Source organism: Eutrigla gurnardus (genome assembly GCF_963514095.1).
Source record: "Eutrigla gurnardus genome assembly, chromosome: 2".
NCBI lineage: Eukaryota > Metazoa > Chordata > Actinopteri > Perciformes > Triglidae > Eutrigla > Eutrigla gurnardus.
Genome location: NC_139916.1, coordinates 6,490,065 through 6,505,447, shown reverse-complemented (window position 1 = coordinate 6,505,447; position 15,383 = coordinate 6,490,065). Strand labels below are relative to the sequence as shown.

At 40.6% G+C, this 15,383-nt stretch overlaps 1 protein-coding gene across 2 annotated transcripts in view; it reads left to right on the top strand.

The window, feature by feature from the left end:
* ca16b (carbonic anhydrase XVI b) overlaps positions 1 to 15,383 on the top strand; it is an 87,758-nt gene that overhangs the window by 36,758 nt on the left and 35,617 nt on the right. For both annotated transcript variants that reach the window (XM_084039810.1, XM_084039811.1), the window contains exon 3: positions 10,124 to 10,303. In XM_084039810.1, the coding sequence (XP_083895936.1) occupies positions 10,124 to 10,303 (180 nt within the window). The remainder of the gene's footprint in view (positions 1 to 10,123; positions 10,304 to 15,383) is intronic.

Below are 15,383 nucleotides of genomic sequence, written 5' to 3'. Positions count from 1 at the left end.
ATCCCTCAAGGAGGGAAGGTCCGGGGCTGGTTTGTAGGCTCGTTGGCTCTTTGCCACATCAATGGGGAAACTGTTAGTTTTGAATTGTAGGGGAAGCACTTCCTCATGGGGACAGAATGTATTTCTGTCCCTCGTTTTCTTCACACAAGGTCCTCGAGATTATTTTTACAGACATGGGGATGTTGTACTTATGCAGCGGCCAACACCCAAGAACAGGAAGCCACAGTTTCTATGAAAGTCCACGAGATGGAAGCAGATAGCGCCAAGGGAAAACAATATTTTGGCTGGAGCTCATTCTGGTGGCCAATTAGACTCCAATGCCTGTATGATTTAGCACTTCCTCTACCTGCTTTTATGTGTTCGGGACTGCTGTGTGGAACACAATGACCCCTGATGAAAGATTGAGCCCAAGCTCTGAGACGGCCGTGGCGCCATCCTTATCAGATGCCCACTTCTCACAACTCAGCAAGACCATCTGCAACCAATGGTTGTATAGTTTGCCACACTTTTTTTTCTTTTTTTTTAAACAAAATGATTTATTCATCGGTGTGTATGTGAGTGTATCTATTTTTGTTCATATACATAGATACACACAGGCAACAATAATTATGGTGCTACTTTGCTAGTATGCACTCCTATTAACACTCAACATTTTGTCCATTTGCAATGCTAGAATGTGTTAAAGTATATCAAATATATACATAAATGCATACATGAACTTGGAAGTGTAGAGTACAGGATTTGTCAGTGTCTAACTATTAAGGGCCCTTTGTCTTTTAAAGCATCTACTGAGACACATTGTGTACGCGGATGGATTGTTTGACTTTTCCTCCACCCTCTTCTGTAGACATGGGCTGGAAGGGAAGCGCGTATCTGAAATGACCGGGTGGAGTGAGGGGTATGAGGTCACGCTGTTAACCGCTTAATGAAACATGTCTGGTTCAAGATAAAACCACAAAGAGAGCCTCATGTAACCTAAATTCGGTACCGAATGAATTTAGTGACACTGTGCAGTCAGACGGTATAAGAACAGTGATGCGTGTTGTGATTGTTTAGGCTGTGTTCTCAAGCACATTACTTATAATTAAACGGCTTACTATCAGCTTCAAGTGCTGGCTTTTCAGCTTTGAGGATGCTTTGAAGGTCTCCATGTCGTGAGTGTAGGACTTTCTAGCCCTTTGTGTAAATAATCCATCAATTTAAGCATGATGGAATAAAACAATAACCCGAAATGACAACCGTTTTTTTTTTTCCTTTCAGGGGAAAATGGTATTGTTCTTGCCTGACAAAGTAATTTGGTTTCAGTCCAAACAAGCATGCGTTGCACTTGCTGGTCACCAGACTGAAGGCAAAAATAATAATCAAACAAGGAAGGAGTGAAGATGGCTGAAGTAGACCTCTGGCAGAGCATCACCGGAGTGTGTCCGCGGGTGTCTACGGGTTGTAGATTAGAAAGGCATCGATTTGAAGCATTTGCCACCGCATATGAAAAATGATTCCTTGGTTTAAGTTTATTTAACATCCAATTACTTCCTGTCCCCTTAAAGTCAGGGGACACTGTTCAAATACAATACTACATTTCATCGGATGTGATTCTAAAACGATCAGATGAAGACTGAGAGGGCCGAGTACACAATGATTACTGAGCAAATGTAACTTGTTTCTACTTTCTTTGGATGAAAGTCTTACTTTTGAGCTCCTCAGTTACTGAAAGTATGCTAATGCTAATAATAGGGTTGTTGTTTTCAAGTAGTGGGATTTTTATATGCTGCCAACCTATTCTCATTGTCATATGATGTCCACCATATTTGTTTCCATTTTATTGTCTCCGTTCCAAGTGATGACGTTTGGTTTCCCTCTTAATTCCCTTTGTGTTGCCGGGTCCCAGAGCTCCCCGCTCACCGGCCGGCAAAAGGATGCCTTTTGCACTCAAGGCGCCTATTTTATTGAGACAACATAAAGGGGAAGCCACCCACCCACCCGCCAACCACCCACACCAAACAACAAAAAGCCTTTTGAAAATCTCTACAAAATGTCCCTATTATTACTCTTTTTGTTTGACAGACAGGCAGAGTCTCCAGATTAGATTGCTTAACTTGACTCACACACCCACGTTGTCTTACCACTGTAAACTGCCAATTCAGAAGCTGCTCACTTCAAGGTACAAAAAACAAGAGATTCCAGTGTCTGGTGGGGGTTGTGTACTCGCCGCCGCCCGTCAGTTAGTGTCAGCTCGTCTAACATAACAAGAGGAAGATGATGGTACTCCACAAGAAAGCAGAATACAGAGTACTTCTGTCATCTGTCGTAGACATCTACAGCATTTTAAAGGCTTTGGCCTTTAAGCTGCATTCTTTTGCGTTGCTGCTTTTTTGTTAATTGCTGTATTAACATGGCATTGACAGTATGCCTTTTTCTCACTCGAGGTGAGGTTCCGTTTCTTGACAAACACGTATAGCTTGGCTTGTGAACTCAGCTGTCACTGAGCCTCTTCCTATCATAACTCTTTGTAACAGCCTCATCACACTTGAGGTTGTGATTATTAACTTCTCTGGAGATAAGACATTTAAACCCGACTTCTTTCTTCAACATATTTGGCTCCCTGACTTGAACAAGAACATTTTTTTTTCTTAATGATGGTTACCTCTAGCGAGATGACCATTCTGATCCGCCTGATCCTTTTTGTGTTTCAGCCTTGAGAGCTTGTGCCAATTTCTGATGAAATGCAGTAGTCCACACTAATATAGTAGATTCATATCAAGGCAAAGTTAAGTACCACTTTGGAGCTCCCCAGGAAGAAGTCCAAGGTCCGGAAGTCTGACTCATAACTTAAACTGAAAGGACAGAATCGGTTAAATAACGTATCTAACGTAACTTACTGACTCTCTGTCCAATTTGAGCTCATGTAACATCTTGCGAATATTTCTTATGGAGTTAAGTTTTGATGTTTGAGCAGGATTATTGATGATCCTTTGGATTAGGAGTTTCATAGGATCTTGTTTGCTTTAGTATTATTCTCAGGGTGAAAGTAGTTACCTTATCTGAACCTCCTGTCAGCTATCTGAGCTAGCTTTAGCAAGACCTTAAATCACCTGTCACATTTGGTTTCTGTCGTAACTCCAAGGAAGCTGATACTGTAGCGTTAACAGTGATACAAAAAATAAATTATAATTGCTTTATTCAGCTAGTATTCATCATATTTATCAGATGAAACCCTTTTGATTAATTCAGGGGGGTAATTTGCTATTGGAAAAACAATTTCTCCTGGCTGCACATTTCGATTTCTTTTATAATATTTAATACATTTCTCTTTTGTTATAATTCTACTTTTATTGTATTTTAGTTTGTCAGAACTGGGGATTTTAAATGTGCACCAATAACAGTTTTCATTAATTTTTAAACCAAACTTGGTCCGACCGTACTCTTTATGACACCTTTCATCACCAGTATTGAGAATTTAATTATCCACTGTTGATTGTGTTTTTTTGCTGTTGCACTGTTTTGGATTGGGACTAATTACGGCAAGTTATGGAAGCAAAGCAATGTACGGTTATGGAGCAAACTTATTTTAGCCCCTTCGGTCTGCTTCTCCGAGGTGGGGGTGTGCGGACCATCATCTTCTGTAGGTAATAATATACCAACTACTGTATGTATAAGTACCTCATACAACCCCACTTCAGAACTATCCCTTTAACTTTCTCATGTCGTGTCGGTGCACTCGAGCGAAGGAACACAAGGATTATTTTTGGTGTGCTTGCTTGCTTCTTGCCTCTATTGTTCATGACGGAACTGACAAGGTCAAATAAACGCACCTTTAATTTGCTGAAGTGTAACTGAAGACTCACTCATGCGTCACTTCGTGTCCCCCGCAGTGACCACAGATGCCGTTTTTCATTCTTGCAAACTGTGCTGATTGAGTAGCTGTTCTTTCAGATCTCCTCTGAGAAGTGAATTACAGGCAAAGTTGAGGGGAAAAAACTTTCGAAAGGACAGACACAGACTCCACAATTATTTTTTACGTTTTTTATAATATTTGGGTAAGAATTATTCACTGTTCTTTATCACTTATTCCCTCACTTGTCTTTGGAGCCCACTGACGCCCTCTGAGGGCATCATGGGTTTTTCTTACCTTCACGGTTCACTGATAATTGAGTTGTCTGGCATACCAGCCAAGGAATGTGCAGAGGAAAAAGCCTGAAAGTACAGGTTCTTATGAATACAAAACCAACACACAGGAGATAGAGGGCTAATTGTTGCAGTCGATGATTAAATAAACATTCTTTCATTTGAACTGTTTCTCTCAAAGCTTCTTTAGGTATGTTGAAACTGTCATTAAGAAAAATAGATTCAGTTGTTGACCGGTATCATAACGACGGCTATAAAAGACTGTCCTTGGTTGAACTGGTGTTTTCACATTTCACTCTGGCTTAACAGTTTGTAGTTTTTGGCAGCGTGACCTCTTTTCGACTCGGGAGCAGTCAGTCACCCACCAAAATCGGCTGCCCTAATTTTGCCAGGATGATTTTCCTCACTTTGATTGTAGTTGCATGTGGCCTCTTATTGTTATATTAAAATATGACACAGAAAATTAAAGTGAATCCATGACATTATGAAACTATAGACCAGTTCTTGCATTTGTAAACCATTTCCATCCTTGGCTGCTTGCTGTAGCCGGTGCAGTCTGTTAAACGCTTGCAATCTGCATATCCGCTGTGTGGCGAGTTCTCTGCGTTTCCCTCATTACATCCCGGGCATGAGGTCACAGTGCTGCCAGGAAGCATGTAAAGAGATCTGTGGGACACGGAGAAGGTGGAGCGGCGTGATGCCGGAAGAATGGACAAAGTCTGGTGGCTTGGTTTGTGCAGTGGAGCTCTAGAATTGCAGTTTACAGGACAGAAGTATGTCTGTGTTGGTCCCGTGGAATCAATATGCGTCAAGGTTCATTCTGAATGCACTCCAGCAGTAAAGTAAAAGCCTTGTGCATTGGCAAAATCCATAATACATTAGTCTATACATTCTGTGAATAGCTGTAAGAAAATGAACTGTATCTGGAGTATCTAAGTAATACCATTTCTGAGGTACAATGCTTATGAATTTCTTGCTTATCTGAGGGAAAAAAGGACAAAGGTGTGCCGTGCAGAATCACTATAAGAAAAAGCAATTTCCGTCCGTCTGTTAGGCCATCGGGCCAACACTCCAGACTGAAATATCTCGTGTAAATCTGTCAAAATGGAGATAAAAATGTTATTTTAAAAAATATATTTTTGCAGCAGATACAATGCAAATTGTTTATTTACTGGACAACCTGGATTTTGTTTTCATGCCATCAGCCATCAGTTAAGACAGCATAGTCACCAATCAAGTTGTTGAGATTTCTGTTAAGACCGGATCCAACAGGGCAAACAATGCATTATTCAGATGGTCATACGGGTCATAAACAGGCTGTCAATTCTAACATTAGTTCATTTGGAGGTACTGCTGCTAATAGTGCATGCAACTACTTAGGAAATATCAAAATTGAATCAGGAAGTTGGTTTGTAAGGTGTTTTAAAATATCTGCCTTTGTTTCATCATCCATCAAGCCTATTTTCACTGATGCTGCAGTGAGATCTGAGCAATTTTACTGAAGTCTGGTAATATTTAAGATGCCAGCGATCATCCTACAACAAACATCTGTCATTAGCTTGAGGATTTCAGACTCAGTTGACTGTTCTGGCCCGTCCCCACATTGTACAAGCCCATCATGTACGTCAGTTCATCAGTTTCAACCTGGATATCTGATCATCCCCAGTGCTACAATACCCGGGTCTTCACCATCTGGAGCGCGAGCAGCATATTGAAAGTAACAGCAGGAATCTTGTCCAAAATGTTATCCGATGCTCCTGCTCTCCCCGAAGGGATTGTGTGCACTGCTCCAGCTGCAACAGCTATTGTGACCCCTCTCAGTGCTGCCAGTACCATGCCTTCTATCTGCTGGCCATGTTCTGTTGTCAGTGCCACTTATACATATGGACAGATCAGCGTAGATTTTTTTAAAGTGCGAGTGCGCGCCCGTTCTGGGAGGTCTGCCAGGCGGCATGCAGCATGGATCCTTTCTCTCAAAGGGACAAAACGGAAATGACAAGGCAATTGCCATTCTGTCAGCATTGCCATGGTAGCGCAGGCACGGCTGTTTATTCCAAGGTTAATGGGATGACGCCTGGAACTGAAAGTGCCAGATTGAGAGAAACATGTGCTCATTTTACTTAAAACAAGAGTGGTGTCATGTCACGCAGAATAGCAGGTCGGATTAACAAACAGTATGGACTATAGAAATATAATACAGCTTACTTCTATTATAGATCATAAATTACTAAATGGAGGTATTTTTCAATTTGTCATAATGTTAATGGAGATGTGATGTGTGGTCATTAACCCTGTGCTGCCACTGATTGAAACCAAAACGCCCCTGGATCTGATAAAAGGTGTGGTCTGTGACGACGAGAACTATGACTTTTGTAAAATGGGGCTAAATGTAGGCTTATGGCATTTAGCCAATGGTGAGGATATTTCTGTTAGGTTTAGTCATTATGTCGTAAGCTTGTGCTGCAGCTTCATTTGTTGAATTTCTTCGAGGAGTCGCAACACCTATAATATCGTTGCACACATTAAACAGCTGTTGTGTGTACGCACTGCAACGGCAAGATTGTGAGAATCCTCCAACGACACCAGACATTGTAAATGAGCCCCTTTTCCCGAATCTTACAGTTACAAGTTGTGACTGCTGACTGTAAACAGCTGACCTGATTAATCATCCTATACTGTTCATTAAGGCACTATTGTCCATCCTAGCAATTTTCTCTGAGTGATTCCTATAATGAGGCAAGTCGCATTTATTTCCAAGAAAAAAATGCCACAAATCATACCACAAATAATCGCTATTTTCTACAATAAAATACACCTTAGGAACTCAAAAATGATCACACCCTGCTTTCCCTATCTAGAAAAGTACAAGTTTCACGGAGATTCTGTGCAGGATTCAGACTCACCCGAGTTTCCTCCTGCTAAATATTGTTTTATTCCTGGAAGGTGAACTGTAACATCATTGTAACTCACTCATCTTTGTCCATCATAAGTATATAAAACGATCAGCATACCACATGAATTACCTGATAGCCCCTATAAAGATTTTCATTAGAATAAGTGTGTCGTGCAGCTTGGCGTGTGAGCAGTTTTCTCAGAACCATACGCTGAATATAGTTGCAAATGTGGCATGTAATGTTTTGGATGAATCAATTTACAGCATTTTTCAATATGTACTTATTTTTTAATTTGTTCACCCCAGCCATATAGAGTGGAAGGGCTGCAGTGGGAACGGCTCAACCAGCAGGATTATAGTCAGTCTGATGGATGGCATTGAGACAGATTAATCGACTGCTGTGCAACCCTCACTTATCTGATTTTAGCGCTGCTCCTCCCCTTCTGTTCTTGAAAGGCAGAATTATCTCTCTCGCAGTAAATGAGATGTAATGTGTGTTTTAATGGAAAATTAGTAAAAGATTACACTTTCCTCTAGCTACACTTCAGAATGAAAGTAACCTGTTCCACTTCTGATGTGAACTATTGACATGTTTTGTTTGTTTAGTAATATTTATTTATATATTGGCTTGATGGCATACCAATAATACATAAGGCTGTTTTCCATATTCCGAGTCAACATTGACCCTTTCTGCACACTGACCAAATGCAATTTGTTGTTTTGTGAGATGTGCCGGGGACATTATATATATAGGCCATATATATCTCAATAACATCTCAAAATGCTTTTGTAGTTTGCCACAATCGACTTACGTGGAGAAAAAATAAAAGCAAGAAAATGTGTCTTGAAACTGCCCACTGGAGAACCTGAATAGTTCTCAGGGTTTTTTGTTATTGTCGGTAGCCCACATAGTACACAACTTTGTCGGTTAGAGGAATGGTAAATGTTCAAAGCAACTGGAGGCATTGTCCTTCACACAGCTCTGCCAAAGAGAATATGTATTTTCTGCACACAGAAATGGGATGGAAATAAGTCACAACCAATTGCATAAGAGCAAGTGTGTCCTAGCAACACAATACATACATGTGTGTGTGTTTGTACAATATAACATAGCTTGTAATTTCTTGTTACTCATTTGCCGTCATGTATACACCGACACCAATACATCTACAATCAGCTGATATATTGAGTCATTGGTCTAGCTCAATGGCTCCAGGAGTAGCCTGGCAATTTATGTCCAATTAAGTAGTGAATAGGGCCCATTTTCAGGTACGTTGTGGCATAGAAAATGAGCAACAAAAGCCACATAAATCAAATTAGTTTTGACTTTAAGCTAAATTGTGACTTAGTGTTGAATGTTTCACATTAAACAGAAAAGGCAGCATGGAAATCCCACTGCAGTCCACTTCCTGACCCCTTGTTTTGGCCTTCACTTTTTGGTCTGTCATGTCCTAGGGCTAATATCTGCCTCTTTTTAGCTTGCTAGATGTATGAGGTTATTTTTTCTGCAGCTCTCCCATATTGGTTGTGTTGTCAATTCTCAGTGAGACTGGCCTTGTTAGCAGAGCTTTTCAATTAAAGGGAGTCTTTTACGTCAGTGTTGGTATGAAAGATATTGCCTCACAAAGCTTAAGATTCTTTAATGGAACTAATTGAGTTCAATTGCGCTTCAGACAACTTCCATGTTGATGGCAAGGTTATAGCTAACATGTCAGTATGTGTTTTTATATGCACACACACACACACACACACACACACAGAGGACTTTGTACACGGAATACTTTTTATTTGAATACAGTAAAGATTTCAAATAAATCCCTACGGTTTTTATGATTGGCAAGATCTCTTGCCTTATATTAATAGCATTGCATTCATAATGGGCTCTGTTCCAGGCTATGAAATATTGGGAGTTTTATTAGTACAGACATATTGATAAGTCTAAAGCCACGACTGACAAATGTAATCCTGCTTGCTAAGACAGTCATTAGTTAGACATGCAGCACAAACCCATTCCAACATTCAATGGCAATCCAGACCTCACAAGCCCATAATCTTGCAGGTGGTGTTTGGAAGACAATTGATCTTAATTTAACTGTCACTGGACACATTTCTCAAGGGCTAAAAAGTGTTTTGTGCACCTAACCTAGCGACATATTCATGGGGGAGTTGAGTGAAATGATTCCTGTTTATGTGTCTGCACTCCCCGCGACGCATACTTATGGTTGTTGACTGGCTGACGTCGTAAAACATTTGATTCAAAAAATAATCCTGAATGGCGCCGTCTTCGAGTAAATGTGTCTCTGGCTGCAAGGTGAAATACATTACACGACATAAAGCCACTAGGGTGTTTTTAGTAAAGAGGGGTTCTCATATCTCTTTCATGAGCTGGTAGCACTGTTGCCCTGCATCAGTAGGGAATGGGATCATGAATATTGTGTTAACCCAGAAAAGTTAAGATCCATGCATGCTTCCTTGTTCCCCTGATCCCTCAGCTTTTGTTGTTGCATTGGCCCATTGTACCCGAGAAGAGATCAAGGGGACCCCTGTCGGTTGTGGATTATTCCTTTGTAGAAGCGCCACTGTAGGGGATGGAGGATTAAAAGAGCAGACAGTGGATGAGGCTTCTACAGGAAGTTGGTTTGCAGCACACACTGCACATTAATTGTTAAGGTTCGGTGTGTTCTAGTGAATAGCCTGTTTGGTGTCTTTTTTTTTTTTCTTCTCCAAACCAATCCGAGGCATAGACCCACATAAACTCAACACCCATTCTAGGCTGTTTTTTATTATGTGAATCTGACTCATTTAGATATTTATATCATACATGGACAATTAACACTGGAATTGCCTGTAGCCTGTAGATGATGAATTTTCATTGTGTTTACATGTTTTCCCAGCTGTTGGAGGGGTTTAGAGGGCACTGTAGCTGCATGAATATAAAAGAATCATTGTCCTCTTCCTCTCATTTTGCGCTAAGGGTATACTGAAACATGGCCACTGCTGTAGCAGCAGTGTTTCTAATTTTTTGTGTTTATAGCCAGGATGAAAGGGATATTCTGTGGACTTGTTGTCATTTTTCATAAGCTCTTGCTTCTTCTATTTCTGCAGGAAGCCATGGACCTCGAGGCTGGGAAGTCTCGTACCCAGAATGTGCTGCGAAGAACCAATCACCTGTGGACATTGCAGATGAACAAGCTTTGGTTTCGGAGGAGTACCAGGAGCTGGTGTTTGACAAGTTCAACACTGAGTCCTCCAACCAGACCACCATGAAAAACACCGGAAAGACAGGTCGGCATCACAGAATCTGTAGAGGAATAGTTTTGACCCTAAATCACAATTCACAGACTTCTTATACCATGATTAGTGTGGAGTTGGGCAATACGACAGAGATATAAAAATAATTGCCATATTATGTAACTTCAGGTGGCTATCCCTTTTTATACATTTTACTTCTGCCTGTATTCCACCATTGCAGGCAGCGTTGCTGGATCATTCAGCAGCAAAGCCTTAAGGCAATATTGGATACACATGTTTTTTTTTTTTTTGCATCACAGTAATGAAGTACTGTAATGAAGTGATTTTTTTTAATTTACTGGATTAGCCAAAACCAGACATTCTTATCTATAAACCGTTCAATGCCCAGGTAGTTTACCATTCCACAATATATACTGACAATGTAATATGAATGTATTTACACAGTCAAACAATATATTTACCCTACTTCCACTGGCAAATTTCAAATCCAAGCTCTAAAGTTTCAGTGAGGCACATAACAATCACACATACAGTAGTATTATTAGTCCGTCAATATTCTTCTTACTCTGTCAGTTGTTTATCATTGCCGTCATTGTACTGTCCCCCTACTCTTCATCATTCCTCATCCCCCATTCCCTTTATATTAGTCTGCATGCCTTCTTTACAGAAACATTTTAAGCTTACTTATTTAACTGCTACTTCAAACCGTTGCCACTATTTTCTCAATCAGCTAATCCGTGGACCATTGGTGTGAAAATCCTGACCTTAATTGATCTCCTCTGCTTCTGGCACTATTTCTCTCTGAGAGCAGTTTCATCTTTTGCGTTTGATCATAATGAGAGTTGTTAGCCTCCATGACAACCAAGACCGCTGGGACAGCCGAGCAATGCTGCGGGCTGCTTATTTACAAAGATGGAAATAACATGGCTGGCTGTAATTTTGGGCACAAACAGTACAGAGGGAATTTTAGATGTCTAAGCACTGTGAAAATCAGGAAAATGGAACAATATCACCACATAATATTATTATGCATACGCTATTTAGAAGAGGTCAACTTAGTATTTAGCAAATTCACCTCACAGCATTGTCAAATTGATTTAAAATTCCCCTTTACCCTAAAAGAGGAACCTTTTTTATTTGGTTTATTCAACTATTGTTTGCCATCACTACTGCCCTTTTGGAATTACCATGACATGTCAGGTAGACTTTGTCGGCCACTGAAACACTTATGGTAAAATAAATATTACCAAACCAAGGTGCAATGCATATCAGAAAAAAAGTGTATTTTTACATATTTAACAACTTTAAATTCCATTAAAATGTTATACATATTTGACCAATTCAACGATGGATAGCTGATGCTCTTTGCTTCCAAAACTTAAAAAACCGCAGATGTGAATAAAGTAAAAAGCTGTGGTTAAACTTTCCTCAGCATTTATTCTCAGGGCCATTTGATCGTCTTCATCACTTGAAATGTGGATGAATGTGTTCATGGACTAGCCTACATATTTTAGTGTTAGTTATTGATCCTAGCAGATATGTGTCCTTCATGTTCTTAGAAGAGAGTTTCAAAGTTCTGAATATGATGCGTTTCTCCTCAAAAGGATTGTTGGCCTGCGGGGTTGTTTTAGTGCATCACTGATTTGCTCTGAATGCCAAGTATAGTATAGTATTTTTTTTTTCTTCATGTCCTCGACAGACTTTTGTTGTCTAATTGTTGTGAAGTTGTTAAAGATGATGTCAAACATGGGCGAGTGTATCACAACCGCACCGTTGGGATTGTGTGGTTGTCACCTAGCCGTGACCCTCTGGAGGCCTGATGTGACGGCTAACTCATCTATGTCCCCACTGCTCTCAAGGATCATGGCTTTAAGCATTTTGTGTCATGAAATGTTAACCATCTCCTTTCATCTCGGCTGCAGTGTTTCACAAATCATAAAACTCTTTGTTCATGCAGTATATTTTCTTGAGAGTCGGACTACTTTTCCTGCCTTCGTCAGTCATTTGTTTACATGGACAGCTGCAGCACAGTGATTTGGGGGATGCTTCTACTCCCATATATGTAGTCTCATAAAACCTTCAGTCAGATATGCACCAGACTATGACCATTTTACATGTAAATGTGAACATTAATCATACCAATGCCATCTGGCTGGCTTTATCAAACATTTTTCACTGTTGATTTAAATCTGCAATAACGTAGTTTTTCCATTTTGGAGCAGTGGAAAAAAGTTGTTGGTTCATCAGTTGACTTGCTTATTTATAAATCCAGGTAGGGATGTCACTTTCAGTGTCACGCATTAACCGGTCCCACACTGCTTTACATTTTAATAAAAAAAAGTGTGTGCGCGTGTGCATGTGCGTGCACGAAACCGCTGGTGCACGCATTTGCCGGAGAGCGCTGCAGGCAATGGATTAGCCAGCTAAGCTACATTTGCTTTAAATGGACCTGAACGCTCTGCTGTGAAGCTAGTGCCAACAGGATCTCAGTTTTACCATCCAGTCAGGCTGTGTCGGACTCTCCCGGTGGTTTTAAAGGTGCAGTGTGTAGGATTTGGTGTTATGTAGTGGTAAGGTTGTGTTTTGGAGAACTATGGTGGCCGACGTGAAAACGCGACTGGCTCTATCTAGAACTAGTCTTTGGTTTATTTGTCCATTCTGGGCTACTGACGATAGATGGTGGCCGGCTCCATGGACTCCTTTTGTTCATCAAATGGTCCGAAATAACAGTCAAAAATGCCTAGTTTTCTGTCAAATACAACACAGACACAATGCCTTGCTTATTGTCATGCTCAGTCACACCCAGGAAAAAACCCTGACAGTGTCTTTTTTTTAATGCTGCCAATAGGGGGGTTCTGAAGCCCAACTGTTAAAATCCTGCACAGAGCAGCTTTAACATTCTTCATACTATTTAAAAGTCAATGTTGTAATTAAGAACTGAGTGAATAGATCTTAGGACTTCATCGAGATTGATTTCACAACGTTCCCTTGTGCCTTGACCCGCTTTGAGATTGAGCTGACTGGCCGCTGTTCAAGCAGTGTTCCTCAACAAAAACATTTCTCAGTAAAAAATTTCAAACAACTCTCAACCAAATGCATGGAATCGGAAGTCCCCAGAGACATTTGCATTGATCAAGGATTTACTTCCACTCACGCTCCCCTTCTCTCACTCTGATGCGATTCAAGGTCTTTTTGGCTTAGCTTCTAATTCCTGCTCTCTGCTGTTGGAGGGTTCAAACACGCCCAGGGACGCATTTCTAATGAAACTCCCATGACCAGATAGCATCCCCCCCCCCCCCCCTCATGACTTTCATTATTCAGCAGACATGATTACACATCTTTTAACCACAGTAAAAAACAGTGATTTATCACCATCCTTTTGATATGTATGTGCTTTGAAGAAGAGATGCAAAACACATCGCAATTATGATCATGAGATGGGTAGATTTTCACATTGACCTGATGCTTTCAGTCTCATAAATCTCCTCCATCTAAGACACTTTTCTTCGGCTGAAGTAGCGCTGGCACATTAATACTGCTGGCAGATTCTTTCTTGCCTCACGACAGGGGCTTTAGCTCAATCGCACAAGGTCCGCCTCTCTTCCCGATCTTCTTGTCTCTCCTCCTTTTCTCTGGATCACACACTCTATTCTTATCATTGCTAATCACTGCGTGGTGATCTGTTTCACTTACCTAGATGTCATCTATTCCCCCTGCACAGCTTGTTAATCATGTCATCTGTGTTTACCGTTTGCTTGTACAAATGCTCATCCTCCTGGTTGGCTTTGTGTGGGCTGTCCTGATCCAGAGAGGCTGACTTCCTCTGTAATGGGGGGCGGCTGATGATGTCAAATGTGGATGTGGTTAAATCGTATGTATATATTGACATGTATCCTCAGCCAGGACAGCAGAAGGAGGGTTATTTACCTTAACGGTGTCTTGGATGTCTTTACATGACATCGCTGAGTATTTACAAATGTTGCTTTCCAGGAAAAGCAAACATCTAGCTAGTTAGTTGTTGGCCTGAGTTACATTTTGCAGAAACACTTTGAAAGCTTTAAACCCACTAAATTGTTTATTCTGCTTCACATCCTGAATCGCAGGCTTTTGAATCTAGATGAAATACAATGGACCTAACTCCGTTCTATGTGAATAACCTAGTACTGATAGCAAGCTCATAGGGAAATGACCATTCCACAGAGCAAACAATACCATTAATTACCATAACTAATTGTGGCATGGCATTAAAAAATGCTAGCAAAGATGGTGCCCTCCGTAGAGCGTCCATGTGTCCGTCAGGTCTGTGTAGAGGGAAAACTTAGCCGGTGGAAGAACGTATCGAAGCAGACGAATGCCATTATGTCTTCTAGCAAACTATGCGACAGTTTTAGAGCGAGTGTTTTTACCTGAAGCTGTTAACCACAGCTCCCCACAGTCAATCGACGGGACATCAAGGCCACTGGAAGAAGCAGGTGTGCAGACATCAGTATGTAGTATTCTAGCGATGATGATTCCCCACATGGAGCGTTACAAATACAAACCATGTCGCTGTGGGTTGCCAGGTAGCAAATTTCCCCCCTTACTGCGCTGCCGTCCCCAGAGTCGAGATCATTGGAGATTTTCCAAGCCTTTTCAATATCTCTAATGAAAGGATAAAAGCACATTGATGAGTCCCAATTAAAATACATTTTTCCTATGTAATAATAAACAAATCCATGTCTGTCTTGTCTAACGAAGAGTTTAATCAAGAAACGTTGATGCGGAAAAGGAAATGTGGAGTTTGCACGGTTCTTATATGCATTCATCACTATGAATCAGAATGAGCCTGCCATCTTTGCCAATGTGTTAGTTCATACTGACAATGTCACAGGGAGGGACTCGGACTCATAAATAAATTAATCAGTTTCCGAAGCAGGTAGAAATTGCATTGTCATTTTATGGTAGGAGGTACATTATGTCTGATATTTTGAGTTAAGAAAAGTTCTTCATCTCAGGATCAGAAGCTTCTAGAATAAATTTGAACCACACAACAGAATTTAATTGTGTTATTTCAGATTGCGATAATTGAGATGTCATTACAAAACAAAAGATGATAATTTAGATAATTAAGCGT